The sequence below is a fragment of the Opisthorchis viverrini genome (assembly GCF_000715545.1).
Source record: "Opisthorchis viverrini unplaced genomic scaffold opera_v5_11, whole genome shotgun sequence".
In the NCBI taxonomy this organism is placed as follows: domain Eukaryota; kingdom Metazoa; phylum Platyhelminthes; class Trematoda; order Opisthorchiida; family Opisthorchiidae; genus Opisthorchis; species Opisthorchis viverrini.
The window spans coordinates 2,800,773-2,818,773 of NW_008751667.1; the positions used below are offsets into that span (position 1 = coordinate 2,800,773).

Here is an 18,001-nt window from a genome sequence, read left to right on the forward strand (position 1 = left end):
TTCTAGAGCATTTATTGTTGGTGATCGAGTTGCTCGGCTGGATTAAGTGAGTCTAATCAGCTTACCATAAACTTTCCAGAAATGTTTTCGTTGATGTAGTAGTTAGGCGTGGTAATCAGTACGTTACTGAGCACCAACTCAGAATCAGCGGTTTACCAGGTTACAAATTCCCAAATACTGCATTGAACTTATGGATAACCGATCGTCTTATCAAAACAATTTCAAAGCAGCATTGATCCAAATCCATACGGACATTCTGACAACCTTATTTTTGCAGCTACCGATGTCGCTACATGCTACCAGTCGATGGAGAGAAACCCTTCTTTACTAATTTGTTTTTCAGCAAACGCGACAGAAGCAGTTAGAAGACGTTAGACGTGAAAGTATACGTCCCGTCTACACAGAGCTTCTGAAAAACGGCTATTCTCAAGCGTCCTCTTAAAATTCCCTACACATCCATTGGATATCGAACAACTGTAAATGGAAAACTTAAAGGGTGCGGGGGCGGAGCCTGAACAGATGGCTCCAGACTACTTTCATGCTTCATCAGTAGTGTACAGTGCCACACTACGACGGTTTTCACAAAACGGATGGAGAACAGAGGGAGAATTACGAAGCCAAATCTTTTGAACAAAGATGAGCATAGCCACTAAACGTTATTTAATGACGGCGCTATCACATGTCTCCGGGAAGGTCTCAGTGTCGTCACTTCGTATGAATGGCAGAATTCTCTAAACTATGTCATTTTTAGCTCGCGCAGAATTCGTTGCTTCAGGCGTGTATCGAAATCCTAATACGCCCTCCGGTTACCACAGTATCCCTTACAATGTGTTTCAAACTAAGACTTCAACTTCCACTCGACTAGTCTCCTCAACCAACCAAATGATTGAAATGTTGGCGAGTCTACAGAGCAAGCTATATGGAAGGGGTCACCAACGTGCGGTTAACGTAGTCTTTCAGTTCAGTCTTGGTATGAAATACACGTTTTTGTCAGTAAATTTGCCTCCGAATGATTTCATTGTGGTTACCCAGATATGACAAATCACACGGACAAATTTCAAGATCCTCCAAGTTTCATTTTGACGCTACCGTAGATGACCACAATGAACGACAATGCTTGAAAGTAAAATCAGACCTCTGAGGCCTGTTCCGAGAAATCTGGCGTGGTGATATTTGGCGTATATTAGTCGAGGCACGAAATGGGTTTTAACGTCGATCCGCGTGACTGGAATCCGAAAAACTCCCCCACCTCACAAAAATCGGGACGAGCAGGTCCTGTGGTGGAGGCTCACCTACAAATCTAGATGAAAGCATTCTGCACCAGTGGATTTGTTCCCCATCGATTCGCAGTGCTAAATCAGTGTTTCTTTACATCTGAAACCTTTTTTTTATTCACTGCGCTCATTCATGTGGTCTAAATGTGGTTTTCAAATCTAAGTGCAAACCACTTTGTGACTTCTTTGCCTACTTGAACAGCCATTGTGTTAATCAGAGGGCGAAATTAGTTTGTTAGTGCGCGCACAGTGAAGGAAGATAGATGATAAGTGGAATCGATCCGTAATTTAGCATACGGAACAACAGTGGTTAGTTAAAAAAGCACTGAAATCTGGGTGAGAGAAACAACTTTTATACCAGGTAAACTATCCGAATATGAAAAGAGATATGAATGATTTTAGGTGATGGGTTTAAGGTACGATTCTGAATTTCTGCATTTGCTGAAATATGAATGGGGACGATTATTCACCGCACTGATTATTAGACCACTGGCGCCTGGAATTCAAGATTCTCACTCGCGGCACTAAACCAAGTGCGGTGCCTGTTAATCCCTCGTAAGGTACATAGTTTTTAAACGAAACGAATGAGCACCTCGAAAAAGCAGTTGAACATAAAAATGAATGTCAAGCGAATAAGAATAATGCAATGCGTTCGCTAGGCCAACAGCCTCTATGAGACAACAACCTTTATAGGAATGACTGGGACCTATCACGTTACGACGATTCGTTTCCCTTGACCTATCTTGATTCATACAAGGCTATGACTCAGCATGTTTGATCAATGAAAAGCGTTCAGAATTGCATTCTCCTGGTGTCTTGGTTCAGGTGCTGGAACCGTTTCAAGAACTACGTCAAATTATTTTAGTACTTTAATCCCAACTACCGATATCTTCTAGTCACGCTTTGAAGTCAGCGGCTTTGTTTATGACCACTGCCGTCCCTCACTATAGTTTTCTTATGCTACATTACTTCGGCCCACGTACAACAATGAAACGCGGTAACAACTTTATGTCACACCGACGTTCGAGTGCTAATACCATCCTGATCATAGTAGATGCTGGAGCGGGCCACCATTGATGCTTTTTGATCCAGGATCTCGTAGATCTCACATTTAAGCACATCGATCGGACGCCCAATCGCCGGTTGCAAACCAACGCACCTACGAGTCACTTCGTGGTCTTTTTAACCAAAATGTATAATATGCAACTCTTGAAAAAATCGAGCCAGTAATAAGCCATTGTTGCACACATGTGTACTTTATCGATCGCCATATTGTAGATTTATTGACATTCAGTTTAATGACGCAGCCAATTTGGTGCCTATAAGCTGCGGAATACGCTGACTGATCAGATTTGTATCTGGTTAATTGCCGTTCATTCACTTGTTATCCAGAGGTTAAGCGCTTGATCTACTAATTGAGGTGTCATGAATTCAAGTGGAACGTGAGGCCGACTCACGGACTGCGTCTACCTCATGAGCTCCAAGAAGGGCGAACCTGGTCGTGGGCTGTGGAAGCATTTTCAGCAGCCTTATGAGTAGTGTAGTAAACCATTTTTAACTGTAGGTTATACTCATGCACCGGTTAACTGTCGCTTTGGTTCCTTGAAACGCACTTTAGTTTACCCAGCAGGACGATTTCGGATACAGCACTGGAAGTTGATATATGTGGTCACCAGAAGCGACCCTCGCTCCTCTGGCACATTTGATAGATCGTTTAATTTTGCGGTGACATGTTGATGGAAGTCTCAATAATTCACTGTGCAGGAGGGAACAAAATACAACACTTAAAGCTTGTGTACAAGTGGTTTATGCGCCTGTTGTGAAATCAGAACACAGTGGCGTAGCATACACTGTTACAAAAATAGAGGACTGAAACAGAAAATTACTCCAATTCAAAAACAGATAAGTGTTTTGTGGGATATGATTTGTAGCAATGCCACTGGTGCTTTCTAATGCATAACACATTAATGATTTTGTTGTGGCACCGCTACCAACTAGTCGAAACCCGCCCCCTCAGACAGCGTTTTTAAACCAATGGTTCATTATCAAATCAGCACTTCTAATTACTTATAGCCGAAGTTCACTGCCTTAGGTCATCTAACTACACCGTTCGCCTTGGTGACTAGGCAAGACATTTAGAGAACGGAAACACCCTCATGTTCAATTTCTATTTGGGGGGATTAATTTTCAGGGCTGATCTTCCCACTAGCACTGCCTCGTTGCCAAGAATTTATTCATTTGTGCTACTCACAAAGGAGTGCGTCAAATTACATGTCAGCATTAAAGCAGAGTTTCCTAATGAACGATGCGTGCGATACATGTGAACCTTGTTTATATTTGGATAATTAGCCAAATAATATGATAATAATAAGAAATAAGAAATAATGATTATAATAGAATAATATGATGCCCGAATTTGCGAGCATTCAGCTAAAAAACCGATTTCTGTCAACCGTATTTATTAGTTGGGAATGAATGTGTGACACGGGAACGAATTCTTTGATGACGACATTGTTAACTTCGCACTGAACCACATTTGAAAGGAAAATTCGGCTTCTTAAGTTTTGTGATACCTTAATTTTTCGGTTTATTAAGGCATTTCCGAAGAGGTCGTATTTTAAATAATTGGCTCAAAATTGTCATGACAAATTTGTAGTGAAACAGGTGGTCCTTCTGATCATCTGTTTAGTACGGTTTTTCACTTTTCACTGAAGTTACCCAAGACCCATTGAGATTTCGAAAATCCGTTTCCCGGTTGGATAACTAATCGATTATTATTGTTCCGGATATTACATCGCTTGTTTAATGGCATAAAGTCGGTATTTCGAATGACGTTTACACAATATGTTCGGTATGGGCATACATAACATGTTTCTGGACGCCCTTCTTCACGAACCATATTACAGCCTGGAGGTCGATAATAAAAGTGAACAAAATTTGCGCAAACTGTTTATCCTATCTCATTTAGCAACAAACAGACTGGCTGCCGCCTATCACCGATCAGGTCGGGCGGTTAGGGCAGCTAATTTGTTTAGAAGCGAGTTATTCTGGGCTTGCTGGTAAACTAGCCACCAGAATTAAGGTGGATCAGGGTACACTGTTATCCCCAATTCGATGTAAGTATGAGAGCTGTCTGCATGACCGTCGGAGCTCCTCTACTTCACTGGGGTCTTGTCACTATAAAAATGTAGAAGAGACTGACAAAAGTGGAAGCTAGGTAAACTGATACTATGAAATGTATGGAAACGAAAGTCAAATAGGTTTGGGAGACTGATCTGTCAAAACCGAATAGTGGTTCAACAAAGGAACTGATGCTGAGGTTCAAAGAATACTGCTCAGTGTATTGCCAAACAAATGTTGGACAGATAGATGCACAAGAGAAGCAGCACCTACGCAGCTGTTGACTTTCCCACCGGAATCAATTCCCTCAAAAATATTTTAAGCATCGAGCTTGGTTTTCTAAAGCTAACTTTTTGTTTTTGACAGAGTCCACCCCGTCTTGCCAGTAAAAAATTGCACCTATAGATACCGGTATACATGTAGAAATCTGAAATATGAAAAAACGTGTCTGAGTATTTATCGAAACGTGTGTTTCGTGAAGCACTCCAGATTGTGGCTAACAAAGTTTTGTTTAGACATCAGCCCTACTTTATGACCTGCATACGTTTTTGATTACCAGATGGCGAAACAACTTTAGCGCTCTTCGCCAGAGGATGAGGCGATTGAGCAACTAAAGCTGAAAAAAAGGATTTTAAAACAACTGACCATAAGCTTTCTTAAGGATGCTTGTAAAATGAGATGAGATGTTTTTTCTCATTTACAATCCTTCCATCTATAATCTAACTCTGTCCTTTACTTCATGTCTAGTACGGAAAAACATGTGACGTTCACATTTAGAAGGTTTGTTGAGCCAATACTAAATCTTGCGATTACACCATAATTTTGTCAATATTCACAATCTTTATGTTCCACTATGAAGCTAACTTCAGTGTTTTCAACTGATAAATCCAGAAGTAAGCTATACTCAACGCATTCTTTTGAGTAAGGCCAATCTTTTGTCTCTAAAATTTAATTTCATTACAATGGCACTAATCATGATATTGAAAGTCTGACCGCACTGAAATCAAAGACGTTGGGTGGGTAGTGGCTAGATTTCTGCACCGGTTAAGCTCAGCGGTCGTATGTATGTGCATGACAACCGCGCTGTTGTAATCAGACTTCCACTGAACTTGCTTCTCTTGACGATCGTCTTGCCCTGAGGCTGCTCATTAGCATTCTTAAATCAATATTCATCAGACGTCTGTACCCCATTTATCCAAATCTTTTCGTCATCGCAGTTGTGGTAACTGATTTGGGAGTGTTGCGGTTGGACAGTTAGAACAACCACGGCTACACGTAAAACACATGGGTGTTTCGCGTAAACTTAGCTGTTTTTTCCGCCGCCGTTAGTCTCGTTCCTTGGAGGCAGAGCGAACTTGACATTTGAATAGTCTTTGTATGATTGCCACAATACATAGACCAGTGTGGTCAGGTAGGAACAACCGTTAGATTTATGGATGGTCAGAGTTTTGCTTTCTATAGAATAACTTCTTCAGGCCAATTGAATAATTAATTAGGCCGACCGATAGTTCAGGCAGGCGGAGAAACGATCAGAAGGAGTTCTTTTGATTAGCCCATTAAACAGGAGTTTAATGTCACCCAAAACAACTTGTTTAGTTGTGTTGTTTGCCCCCAAGTATTACGGTTTGTGTGTTTGAAGGATTCAAAGTACATTCGGTAGGGTTTGGTTGCTTGATCTTTCGGTCCAGTTCACTTTAACGGATTACTCTTCTTAGGTTTCATTGGTAACATTTGCTGGTATATGTGAGTTTATACCTGCTACGAAAGTATTTTTAGTAACTAACTGTCGTAAGCTTTTGGTTTCTTGGGTTATGCATTTCGAATCTAAACAACCTCTGTTATTGACTTTTGTTCACCGATAATCACAAACTATCACGCGTAAGCTCGACAAAACGATTTTCAACATACCTGTTTTACTCTCCGTGTACTATTTTTGATAGTATGCTGGAGGATCTCCACGGCTTCAGCTGTCATCTCCCCTGGCGGAACTAGCTTTAGAACCTCATCACTTTCTGAGTGTACTTCGTGCCCTCTCTCGAGTGCAACAATAAAATTTGCCACAATTTTTATAAATACATCATCTCCCCTAGCAGAACTAGTTTTAAAACCTCATCACTTTCTGAGTGAACTTCGTGCCCTCTCTCGAGTGTAACAGTAAAATTGCCACGATTTTTATCAAAACCCTACGTTTATGAAAGATAAATTTGAATGAAAGAATGCCTGGTGTTTTAGTTAAGGCTTTTGTCTTTTTTGGTTTCATTTACCCCAGGGTGGTGGAGGTCATTTCGAGCTTGCTATTTCAATAGAATATTTCTACAACAATTATCAAATTTTGTTGGGAAGATTCAATCAAGGCTGATTATGGACCAGCAAATGTCAGCCACTTCTTTTGTGTAGGGCTTTGCTTGTAAATTGCATCCAACTGGGTAATTCACTGTTCTAGCCTAATAAAATATTTCTAAGTTATTGAAAAACTTTAGTGACTATGGTACATAATGAGCGAATCTCATTAGTGGCTGGTTTATTTCAATGAGTTTGATAATACGCTTGCGAGTGTTTCGTCACCATTCGGGGACATCGATAGTTTGAGAATGTGACAACACCTGCAGAGTGGTGAATTTTCCATATGAAACCTTGGTTCACGCGTAATTCACGATCCTTGATATCATAAGGAAGAATTGGGTTCGAAAATATACTACTCCCGGTACTACTCACCAAAGTACAAGCAAAATTATACAGCAAACCTCACTTTTCCATGTTCAAGGCGTCAACAGTTAAACAATTCTGTCACTGATCGGCACAGTGCAGCAGTGAGATCTGAAAATTAGCTAACCACGAGCGGAATGTTGGCTCCATAAAGTGATTTGTGGTCGTCCTTTTCGAGGCCACTCGTGATTCTGATTGGCGATGCGATCACACCGATATCTCAGCGGGCATACTGGGCAGGTGAGGCACGAGAACGTATGGGTAAGCATGTCAGCTGCGCACATTCACACGCACACACATACCAGTGATCTCCGCGGCAAGGTGGATCGTGGTTACAGACAGCAAAACCAGTGGATATCACAAGAACGTCGACGGAGTAAGCAAATGAATGGGGGAATCCAATCAGATGCAATACCCCCACAATAATTCCACCATAAATTACTGTGCAAAAGGATAAAAGGCAAAAGGGAGCAACGATATTGATTACAGTGCCTTGGGTACGTAAGTGAAGGCAGGTAGTCATATTACAGTGACCTGTGTAAATACTCACTTGAAAAACAGACCGATACGTGCACGGAGAAGTCACTGGCTTGTAGGTGAGTATTGGCGAACAAGGCTCAAATTTCACATAGTCTATACCCTGATTGACTGTCCAAACGAATTCACGTTTTGTAGTACGCAAAAATGGAAAAGCCACTGAGACAAATTCCCGGGCTGGAAATACCAATGGCCCGAGTCACTGCGGAGGCCGGTTGATACCGTTTCTTGTCGATCAGGTGGCCATGGATATTTTCCCTGAGCTTGGAAGTTGCCTTGCAAACGTTTCGTCACCATACGTGGAGACATCATCAGTGCGCAGCTTGGTGGTCTGGTAGTATAAACTTGAATTTCTTCCGCCAAGGGATACACAGACTTGGCTTAATACACTGGATTCATGGTAGATGGGACCGCCTTTTCACCTATGGTTAATGGAACGCACCCAAAGTACCTTGATGTGAAAGGTCACCGTTATCTTCTGATAGTGTCCACAGTTACTGTAGCCTGCTCCAAAGAACCGCGGGCTAAACAATAACCTTATTCTTGTGAGGCCACTCACTCAGCGTTAGATATCAAGGCGCGCTTCATGTAACCATAGTCTGGCTGTCCATCATCATATTTTGAGGTATAGTGGACAGTTATTTCATTCTTCCTCCAAAACCAGAAAGACGTAATAAATCTCCGTTTAGTCTCGTGTCCTTGCATTATCAACTGTCACCGGCAATGCAATCCCGGCCTGTTAGTCCAGTTTAGCGGTATTTTATTGGAATTCTTCTAGTATAAACCCAAACTTTCTAGATTACAGTGGTGAGAAACCTGAGAACGAAGTGCTTTTTCCATTTGAGTCAGGTAAGGATTGGGCCGAAACAACTGCGTGGTGAGTCCGATCGGGATGTCATTAAGCACACCCAAGTTACAAATATTTTGACGGACCGCCTAGTACTCCTGATGTATTTGTCGCACAGCAGAATACGGAGATGCAAAATACAGAATTCAGCGCAACGCATACTTAACGAAACGGATGTTTAGTTCCGAAGCGTTGAACTGAAGAAACCTACATGTTTACAGGCTATACCGTTCTCTGACATCGTGGTTTGTGAAGACAGAGAAGCAAGAAAATCATCCCTCGTAGATAAAGCATTCGTGCAGCGAGGAGGATTTCACAGAGCTTGTTCTCTTTAGTGCTTAGATAACTGCAATAGTCAGGGGTAAGTTGGCTTGGTGTTTAGAGCACATATTTACTTACCGTAAGATCCATGGTTCCAACCAGGCCACTATATCTCTGTGTTACACTGAATGCTTATTATCCCGTACATCAGTGAACATAATTTTTTCAAAGCCTTCTGAGCATCTAAGCCTTCTACGGTTTTATCGACCTATCACACCGTATTAACTAACAATACTGATACCGCATTGACTGTTCGGGCCAAAAGAGATCAGTGTTCTGCGAAAAGGGAACGCGGAAGAAGTGAGTGGAGCCTTGTCACGTTTGGCAGATGCACAAAGCTCCTCCTCAGTTCGAACTTCAGCCTTAGACATTGGTAATCAATGTCCACAAAAGCGCACAAAACGTGCAAGCTTCGGTGAAGATTTTGTGCTCAATCAAACGGCGAACCCGGACAGCCGACCATCATCAAGAATATAATCACATAAAATCCCGAATGAAGTCACACCAGATCTCAACGATACGTCTTTTCCTGTGTGAATTCTTACCTCAAGGGAGTTAATCGGATTGAAGCAAACCAACTGGACAGTGGGAACGTTTCCACTGGTGAAGCACGGAGACAATACGGAAGCAATTGTTGAGCATATAACTGTATTCTGATGTAAAAACGTTTCTCGTGTTTTGCTACTACAGACACACCCCACTGCATTTCATCCTAGAAGTGAGTTTCTTTCTTGTTGCACGAATGCAAAGGCGTATCTTTTTCATACTCTGTATTTCCTATTCTATTTTGTATGAAGCTCAGCAAAATGCACATTGCTAACACCTGGTTCTGCACATTCTGCTGTAATTAATCCATATGGTCTTGCAATATGACTACGCTAAAAGCATCTGATGGTGTTCTGCCGCATCAATAATTGAAAGATGTGATTGAGGAATATAGAAGAGTCATGATTGCAAAATTCAATATAGTATGTAACCTGTTGAGCTGAGCGACACACTACTTACACACTTACTTACACACAAACACACTAATAACTGACACCGTGAATTGTCTTGAAAGCGAACGTAAAACGGTATTTACTAAGACTATTACGTATCTATGATTGCCTAGAAGCCATTCCATATCCTGGCGCGATGATTATGTTCGGTCCCCACCAAAGGTGGGGGAATAACTGGGCTTGAGCTTCAATCTAACTAGAAATCATCAACGAAAATCTGACGTACTTGTTCATAGGAATCCACCGATGGATGCTGGACGTGCCTGCGTTAACAAAACTGGAGGGACAAAGGTGTCCACGCGTCCGGCGCCGCGACGATTTGCCCTACGCCTCGAACAGTGACTCAGTAGTTGTCCTGGCTTCGTCAATCGATTGATAAGTCCGTCGTGACTTCCCCAACACCTTGTGCCATGGACGCGTGAATCCTGCTAGATAGTTGTCTGAGTAGTTATTGGTGGATGCTTGATATGTGAAAATCATGCTCATACTACTGACATTACCACCAATCATACTCATTACTACTGTCACCAAAACAAAAAAAGACTTGGGCGGGTTCTCATTTAAACAGCATGCGCTGGTTACTGGTAATCAGTCTCTGTACTCATTCACTCTAATTTATTCGGCACTGAGTTCAATGTATTGGTTTCCGAGTACCGATTAACCAATATTCAGGAATTCAATGACAGTGGATTTTTTATGGCTTACGTTTGCAAAATGTCCTTAATAAGAGTGTTTCATCTTTATAATGTACAACTGATATCCAATGTCCCAGTTCAAAGCTTGCTACAGCACAACTTGCAAACACTAGAGGCTTTTTTGGTTTTAGTACGCACAAATGGAAAAGCCACTGAGACAAATTCCCGGGCTGGAAATACCAATGGCCCGAGTCACTGCGGAGGCCGGTTGATACCGTTTCTTGTCGATCAGGTGGCTATAGATATTTTCCTTGAGTTTGGAAGTTGCCTTGCAAACGTTTCGCCACCATACATGGAGACATCATCAGTGCGCATCTTGGTGGTCTGGTGGTATAAACTTGGATGTCTTCCGCTAAGGGGTATACAGACTTGGCTTAATACACTGGATTCATTGTGGATGGGACCGCCTTTTCAACGATAGCTGATGGCACGCACCCAAAGAACCATGATGTGAAAGGTCACCGTTATCTTCTGATAGTGTCCATAGTTACTGCAGCCTGCTCCAAAGAACCGCGGGCTAAACAATAACCGTATTCTTGTGAGGCGACTCACTCAGCTTTAGATATCGAGGCGCACTTCATGTAACCATAGTCTGACCGTCCATCATCATATTTTGAGGTATAGTGGACAGTTATTTCATTCTTCCTCCAAAACCAGAAAGACGTAATAAATCTCCGTTTAGTCTCGTGTCCTTGCATTATCAACTGTCACCGGCAATGCAATCCCGGCCTGTTAGTCCAGTTTAGCGGTATTTTATTGGAATTCTTCTAGTATAAACCCAAACTTTCTAGATTACAGTGGTGAGAAACCTGAGAACGAAGTGCTTTTTCCATTTGAGTCAGGTAAGGATTGGGCCGAAACAACTGCGTGGTGAGTCCGATCGGGATGTCATTAAGCACACCCAAGTTACAAATATTTTGACGGACCGCCTAGTACTCCTGATGTATTTGTCGCACAGCAGAATACGGAGATGCAAAATACAGAATTCAGCGCAACGCATACTTAACGAAACGGATGTTTAGTTCCGAAGCGTTGAACTGAAGAAACCTACATGTTTACAGGCTATACCGTTCTCTGACATCGTGGTTTGTGAAGACAGAGAAGCAAGAAAATCATCCCTCGTAGATAAAGCATTCGTGCAGCGAGGAGGATTTCACAGAGCTTGTTCTCTTTAGTGCTTAGATAACTGCAATAGTCAGGGGTAAGTTGGCTTGGTGTTTAGAGCACATATTTACTTACCGTAAGATCCATGGTTCCAACCAGGCCACTATATCTCTGTGTTACACTGAATGCTTATTATCCCGTACATCAGTGAACATAATTTTTTCAAAGCCTTCTGAGCATCTAAGCCTTCTACGGTTTTATCGACATATCACACCGTTTTAACTAACAATAGTGATACCACATTAACTTTTCGAGCCAAAAGAGATCAGTGCTCTGCGAAAAGGGAACGCGGGAGAAGTGAGTGGAGCCTTGTCACGTTGGTAGATGCACAAAGCTCCTCCTCAGTTCAAACTTCAGCCTTAGACATTTATAATCAATGTCCACAAAAGCGCACAAAACGTGCAAGCTTCGGTGAAGATTTTGTGCTCAATCAAACGGCGAACCCGGACAGCCGACCATCATCAAGAATATAATCACATAAAATCCCGAATGAAGTCACACCAGATCTCAACGATACGTCTTTTCCTGTGTGAATTCTTACCTCAAGGGAGTTAATCGGATTGAAGCAAACCAACTGGACAGTGGGAACGTTTCCACTGGTGAAGCACGGAGACAATACGGAAGCAATTGTTGAGCATATAACTGTATTCTGATGTAAAAACGTTTCTCGTGTTTTGCTACTACAGACACACCCCACTGCATTTCATCCTAGAAGTGAGTTTCTTTCTTGTTGCACGAATGCAAAGGCGTATCTTTTTCATACTCTGTATTTCCTATTCTATTTTGTATGAAGCTCAGCAAAATGCACATTGCTAACACCTGGTTCTGCACATTCTGCTGTAATTAATCCATATGGTCTTGCAATATGACTACGCTAAAAGCATCTGATGGTGTTTTGCCGCATCAATAATTGAAAGATGTGATTGAGGAATATAGAAGAATCATGATTGCAAAATTCAATATAGTATGTAACCTGTTGGGCTGAGCGACACACTACTTACTGTCGAACACACTAATAACGGACACCGTGAATTGTCTTGAAAGCGAACGTAAAACGGTATTTACTAAGACTATTACGTATCTATGATTGCCTAGAAGCCATTCCATATCCTGGCGCGATGATTATGTTCGGTCCCCACCAAAGGTGGGGGAATAACTGGGCTTGATGTACTTACTAAGACTATTACGTATCTGTGGCTGCCTAGAAGCCATCCCCTATCCTGGCGCAATGATTCTGTTCGGTCCTCACCAAAGGTGGGGGAATAACTGGGCTTGAGCTTCAATCTAACTAGAACTCATCAACGAAAATCTGACGTACTTGTTCATAGGAATCCACCGATGGATGCTGGACGTGCCTGCGTTAACAAAACTGGAGGGACAAAGGTGTCCACGCGTCCGCGCCGCGACTGATTTGCCCTACGCCTCGAACAGTGACTCAGTAGTTGTCCTGGCTTCGTCAATCGATTGATAAGTCCGTCGTGACTTCCCACACACCTTGTGCCATGGACGCGTGAATCCTGCTAGATAGTTGTCTGAGTAGTTATTGGTGGATGCTTGATATGTGAAAATCATGCTCATACTACTGACATTCCCACCAATCATACTCATTACTACTGTCACCAAAACAAAAAAGACTTGGGCGGGTTCTCATTTAAACAGTATGCGCTGGTTACTGGTAATCAGTCTCTGTACTCATTCACTCTAATTTATTCGGCACTGAGTTAAATGTGTTGGATTCCGAGTACCGATTAACCAATATTCAGGAATTCAATGTCAGTGGATGTTTTTTGCTTGCGTTTGCAAAATGTCCTTAATAAGAGTGTTTCATCTTTATAATGTACAACTGATATCCGATGTCCCAGTTCAAAGCTTGCTACAGCACAACTTGCAAACACTAGAGGCTTTTTTGGTTTTCGCATTATAAACGACGGACTAATACTTCGGAATTTGGAAAATCGAGGAAGTTATGAAACTAGCTATATTCAGCTTTTTTCGCTCTTTGGAAAATACTAACGCAGGTTATAGACAGCTCAATTTCGACTTTCCCAGTGTAGCTTGCGCAATAAAATAGTGATTCGATTGGCAAAATGTGTGCTATTTCCAATTTCCTGCTCAAGCAGGAGATCTCTATCTTTTATGGACAACAATTTACCCATTTTTGCGATGATTTTGCTGCCAGCCTGTTCGTTTGTGCGAAAAATAGCCACATAGTGAAGGGATGCATATTGCTGACGTGTGCCACATAGACTCAAAATATGCTTATATGCATTTACTAATATTTTGAAGGGTTTGTAAACGTTTGCTCTTTCTTTCCAAGTAAAACCTACCAGCATGAAGTTTTTTCTCGGTTGGCCATTCTATACCCATAAGGTAAGCTATTTTTTTTTTGGGGGGGGGGGGAGCATTCGACCGATCATCAGGGGGGGAAGGACCGATCATCATCTAACCTTTCGGTTGTTTTTGCTAACATAAGTTTGGCTTTACCCAGTAACGAATTGAGAAAGTACTATGCAAAAATACAGTGTTAACTTATATCACAAACACAGCTAAACTCATTGAAGCGTGAGCAGTTGTAACGATGTGGTGAGTTAGAATTCTTTGCGCAAATGTACCGGTATTTCAGTCGAATATGGCAGTTGGAAGGGAGACTGCCTCAAATCGAGATTTTTTATGAACAGTACTAGCATATTTCAAAATTGTACAGCATCAACTTCCTAAATAATTACACATTCGCACAGACAGATGACCAAGAGGTTTCTCAGCGCTTTGATCTTCGCGGAACCCAGAAACCTTTGCAGTACAGTGCATCTCTTAAAACCTTTCAGTACAGAGATTTCTTCAGAGAACAGTCTGAATTGTTTTATTCCAAATTGGCAGGCGCTCCGTGTTTGTGGTTTGCTACCAATTCCAAAATCGGCCCTTAAATTATATGTGATGTACGCGACGTAAGATGTCATCAGCTGTTGGAATGCTGAGACATCTAGTAAACTGTAGTAACCTCCCCTGTCTTCAACCTTCTCAACTTTAACCTAACTGTAGATTCTTGGGTAATTTTCATCACGACTCATTTAGAACTACCGGTTTCGACCAAAGCGCTGGCCCATTCAGCATGGCTTTATTAATCAGGCTAGTCTGGTTATGTCGATATGGCTAAACAGTTGCTTGAATAAGCGTTTGAACAAACTCAGCATCGTACCTTAACGTATAAGAAGTGATCTTCCATTGCACTCAGCTGATCGGTGGCAATATGAAGGTGGATTTTTTCAATCGAGATTCACCCGCGAAAGTGCTTTCTGAACTATGGAAGTACAAAATGATTCACACATGATACAATTGCTGCTCCCTTTCTTAACCCATTAGTTCCCTCCACTAAATTGTTAAAAGCATTTTAAAACACCGACGAATTTATGATGCAAAAAATACAAGAGCGGAGGGGGGAATACCACACAAAGACAAACCAGCGAAAGCCGGAGTTTTGTGTTTTGGTTATTTCCGGTCACGAACAGTGCTCCTAACGAAAAAACTGCCTGCATGCTCGACAATTAAAGCAAAATTAAATCGCTGTAATTAATATTCGTTCTGCCCACTGCTGCTCACAAATCAAAGAGTTGTAGACGTTCTATTCGAGCCAGTACTGAACAGTAGAATAAACCAATTCTGGATTAAACATGTTTTCTTTGAACGGGTATCAAATAACGTGTTAGGTCTGCTTTCACATGTGATTGAGTTCAAGTGGAAGAGTGCAACTAGTGATGTTGCTAACCCAATTGACTGGTAGCACAATAAACGTAATGACTACTTTTCTGTAGAAACATTTTCAAATTATCCCCTGTGATTAACCCATCCTAAATGATTGAAAGTCAGTTAGCAATTTACAGCTGTTTAATGCTCATTCGAAATCGCAAAAACTGGGGGTCTTACCAAACTTCGTGTAGTTCCAAACACCTACCTCGGGAGTGGTTATGTGAACACGTAAGAAACCGATCACGAGCACTGATCAGCATTCTGATCAACTTACACTTAAACAGAGAAGATAATCCCCAGTTACAATCCGCATCACTTTCCTACATGTTTGCTAACTCCTTGAATGACGGTGATTGGAGGTTTTGCAAGGCTCACGACTGAATGGATTCACTCACAGTGGACCGTCCTCAATTTGACAGTCTATTTACCAATAAAAGAAGGTACGCTTGTAAATGCATCTTGGAGGTTCGCCGATATATCTACAGCCAGACCACTCGTCTTTGTAACGAAATCTCTCAGTATTTTTTGCAGGGCTTCAGAATCTCTATAAAATTGTCTGCGCCTAAGCAGTCATTATATTCTAGTTGATGCAAACGAAACCTATGGATTACTCCAAAAGAGCCAAATACCTTGCATCACGCGACGTTCTTTCTGTTTATCAATACTTTTGTGTGTGCGTTAATAGCCGATTTCCAACCAGCACACAAAGGGAAACGGTTGCTGATTTTGGCAATCCTTTCTAGTCCCAGGCTGGCTTGATGGTCCGCCCTCGAATCCACATCAGTGAGACTGCAAGCATGAACGTGATTATCAACTGTGTTCGACGAATTTTTGTCTGAATGGCAGTTTTCACGAGCAGCCACATATTCTGAATTATCTGGACCGCTAGCAGCCCTGGTCACTATTACTCCCGACCGGCATAAGCAAACCAATCTTCTCTCCTGCCTTTAGGAATATTTTCCTATACGACTGGTAGCCAGCTGTATACCGGGGTCATTTGTATCTCGGTAGCAGACAGGTTTCATCGTGAGTACTGGTCAGTCAACATCACATCACCTGAATCACAAATATAACCAAAGCAGCTAATTCAATCAAATGGTGAATCGCACCATGTTGGAATCAGCATTCTTCAGCGGTAACTCTTCGAACTATTGTGATGATTTATAATAAGGAATCTTGATATTGAAGCCAGTCTTGCAACTAGTGGTTCATCAAACCTGGGGACATTTGTGATCAGGTGGGGGCGCATCTTCTGATGCTATTGCTTATCACCACCTGCTGCTGGCCTACTGGGGCGGACTTACTTAAAAAGAAACCTAAAAACCCAGCGTCTCTTGTGTTTGAACAATGATGGGAGAACTTACGTCAAAGAAAACGCTGCCCAATGCAGAATAATGCCTGACAGAGGTACTCTTCAATTCAAAACATGTGGAGGATAAGACCCTGTTATGCAGTTCTGCAGTCTGATTGAGATTCAGTTGATACGACAACATGGCACCAAGTTTGGGTAAACTCTCCCCTAGTTTAAATGGTCAGTTTATTTCCAATTCCGTTGCGGTGCATTTTAAATTTCCATTCCCACGTAATTATAATCTTGTCGTGTTTGAATCACCCTTCACAAATACGACCATTTAGAACAGCTTTGGGCCGATCTGCGTGATGCTTGATTCTAGTCGGTTTTATAAGTGAACTGCCTGCCAAATGATGTGACATTCGGTTGCAACTATCTTCTTCTCTCCATATCTGCGCAGTTACACCAATCAACTCTCAACTTCTTTATGGTGCCGATACGCCCGATGATATTGCCTCGGCATTTTTCATTACGACTGCAGAATATTGAAGTACCTCTGCCTCTAGTTAGACTCTAGTTAGACAGTTATGTGCAAACTAACATTCATATTTGAAAGTTTGATACCGGTATGAGTGTGTGGAATTGGAGACACCACCCTCCATATTTTATTCAAAGTAGTCGCAAATGAATTGTCAGACCCATGACGCTCCTCGACTGCTCCGTGTTGATGACAGTTCGTCTTTCGACAGCGGGTCAGATTTGTCGAAGCCGAAAGCCCAAAGCTCGTAAACTCATGTCATTAAGAGAACGAGCGTCCAAAGAATGGAAGCAACTGTGACGGAATCATTGACGAAATACTATGATAAAATGCAGTCCATCAGTACACCAAGGTGATTAATATTCGGCTGGATTCAATTTGCATTATGATTTTGGGCAGTTGTGGCTGGTTGAATCTATCAAGGGGCAATCCATTTGATTTAGTCAGTGGAAATAAACCTCGCGGGTATCTTGAAACCTCAGGTCTGAGCAACATTAATCATATTGGGTTGCTAACGCGAATGCAACTGCTGTTGCCCGTACAGTGGAGGCGAAGTTAATAATCTATTGTTTTCGCCATGGCTCTTAGTATACGGAACAAGGGTGCGCAGGTGAGTGCCAAAGATAAATGTTAACGGTGTAGAAAGATCAAATCAGAATCGATGGTCATGATTTATGCTATTTGGTTCCTATGACACTCAAAGCTAGTTCCTCCGACGTATGTCTCTTCACGTGTTTATTTTCAACTTTTCCATACAGTATCTCCT

The 18,001-nt window shown here is 41.9% G+C and overlaps 1 protein-coding gene across 1 annotated transcript in view; it reads left to right on the forward strand.

Annotated features, from left to right (window-relative positions):
• The window catches only part of T265_01088 (hypothetical protein), a gene marked incomplete at both ends in the record, with an annotated part of 28,102 nt that extends 10,856 nt beyond the window's left edge, over positions 1-17,246 (forward strand). Inside the window, one exon of the mRNA XM_009165031.1 lies at positions 17,158-17,246. Coding sequence (XP_009163295.1) covers positions 17,158-17,246 — 89 coding nt within the window. The remainder of the gene's footprint in view (positions 1-17,157) is intronic.
• Positions 17,247-18,001: the final 755 nt, after the last annotated feature.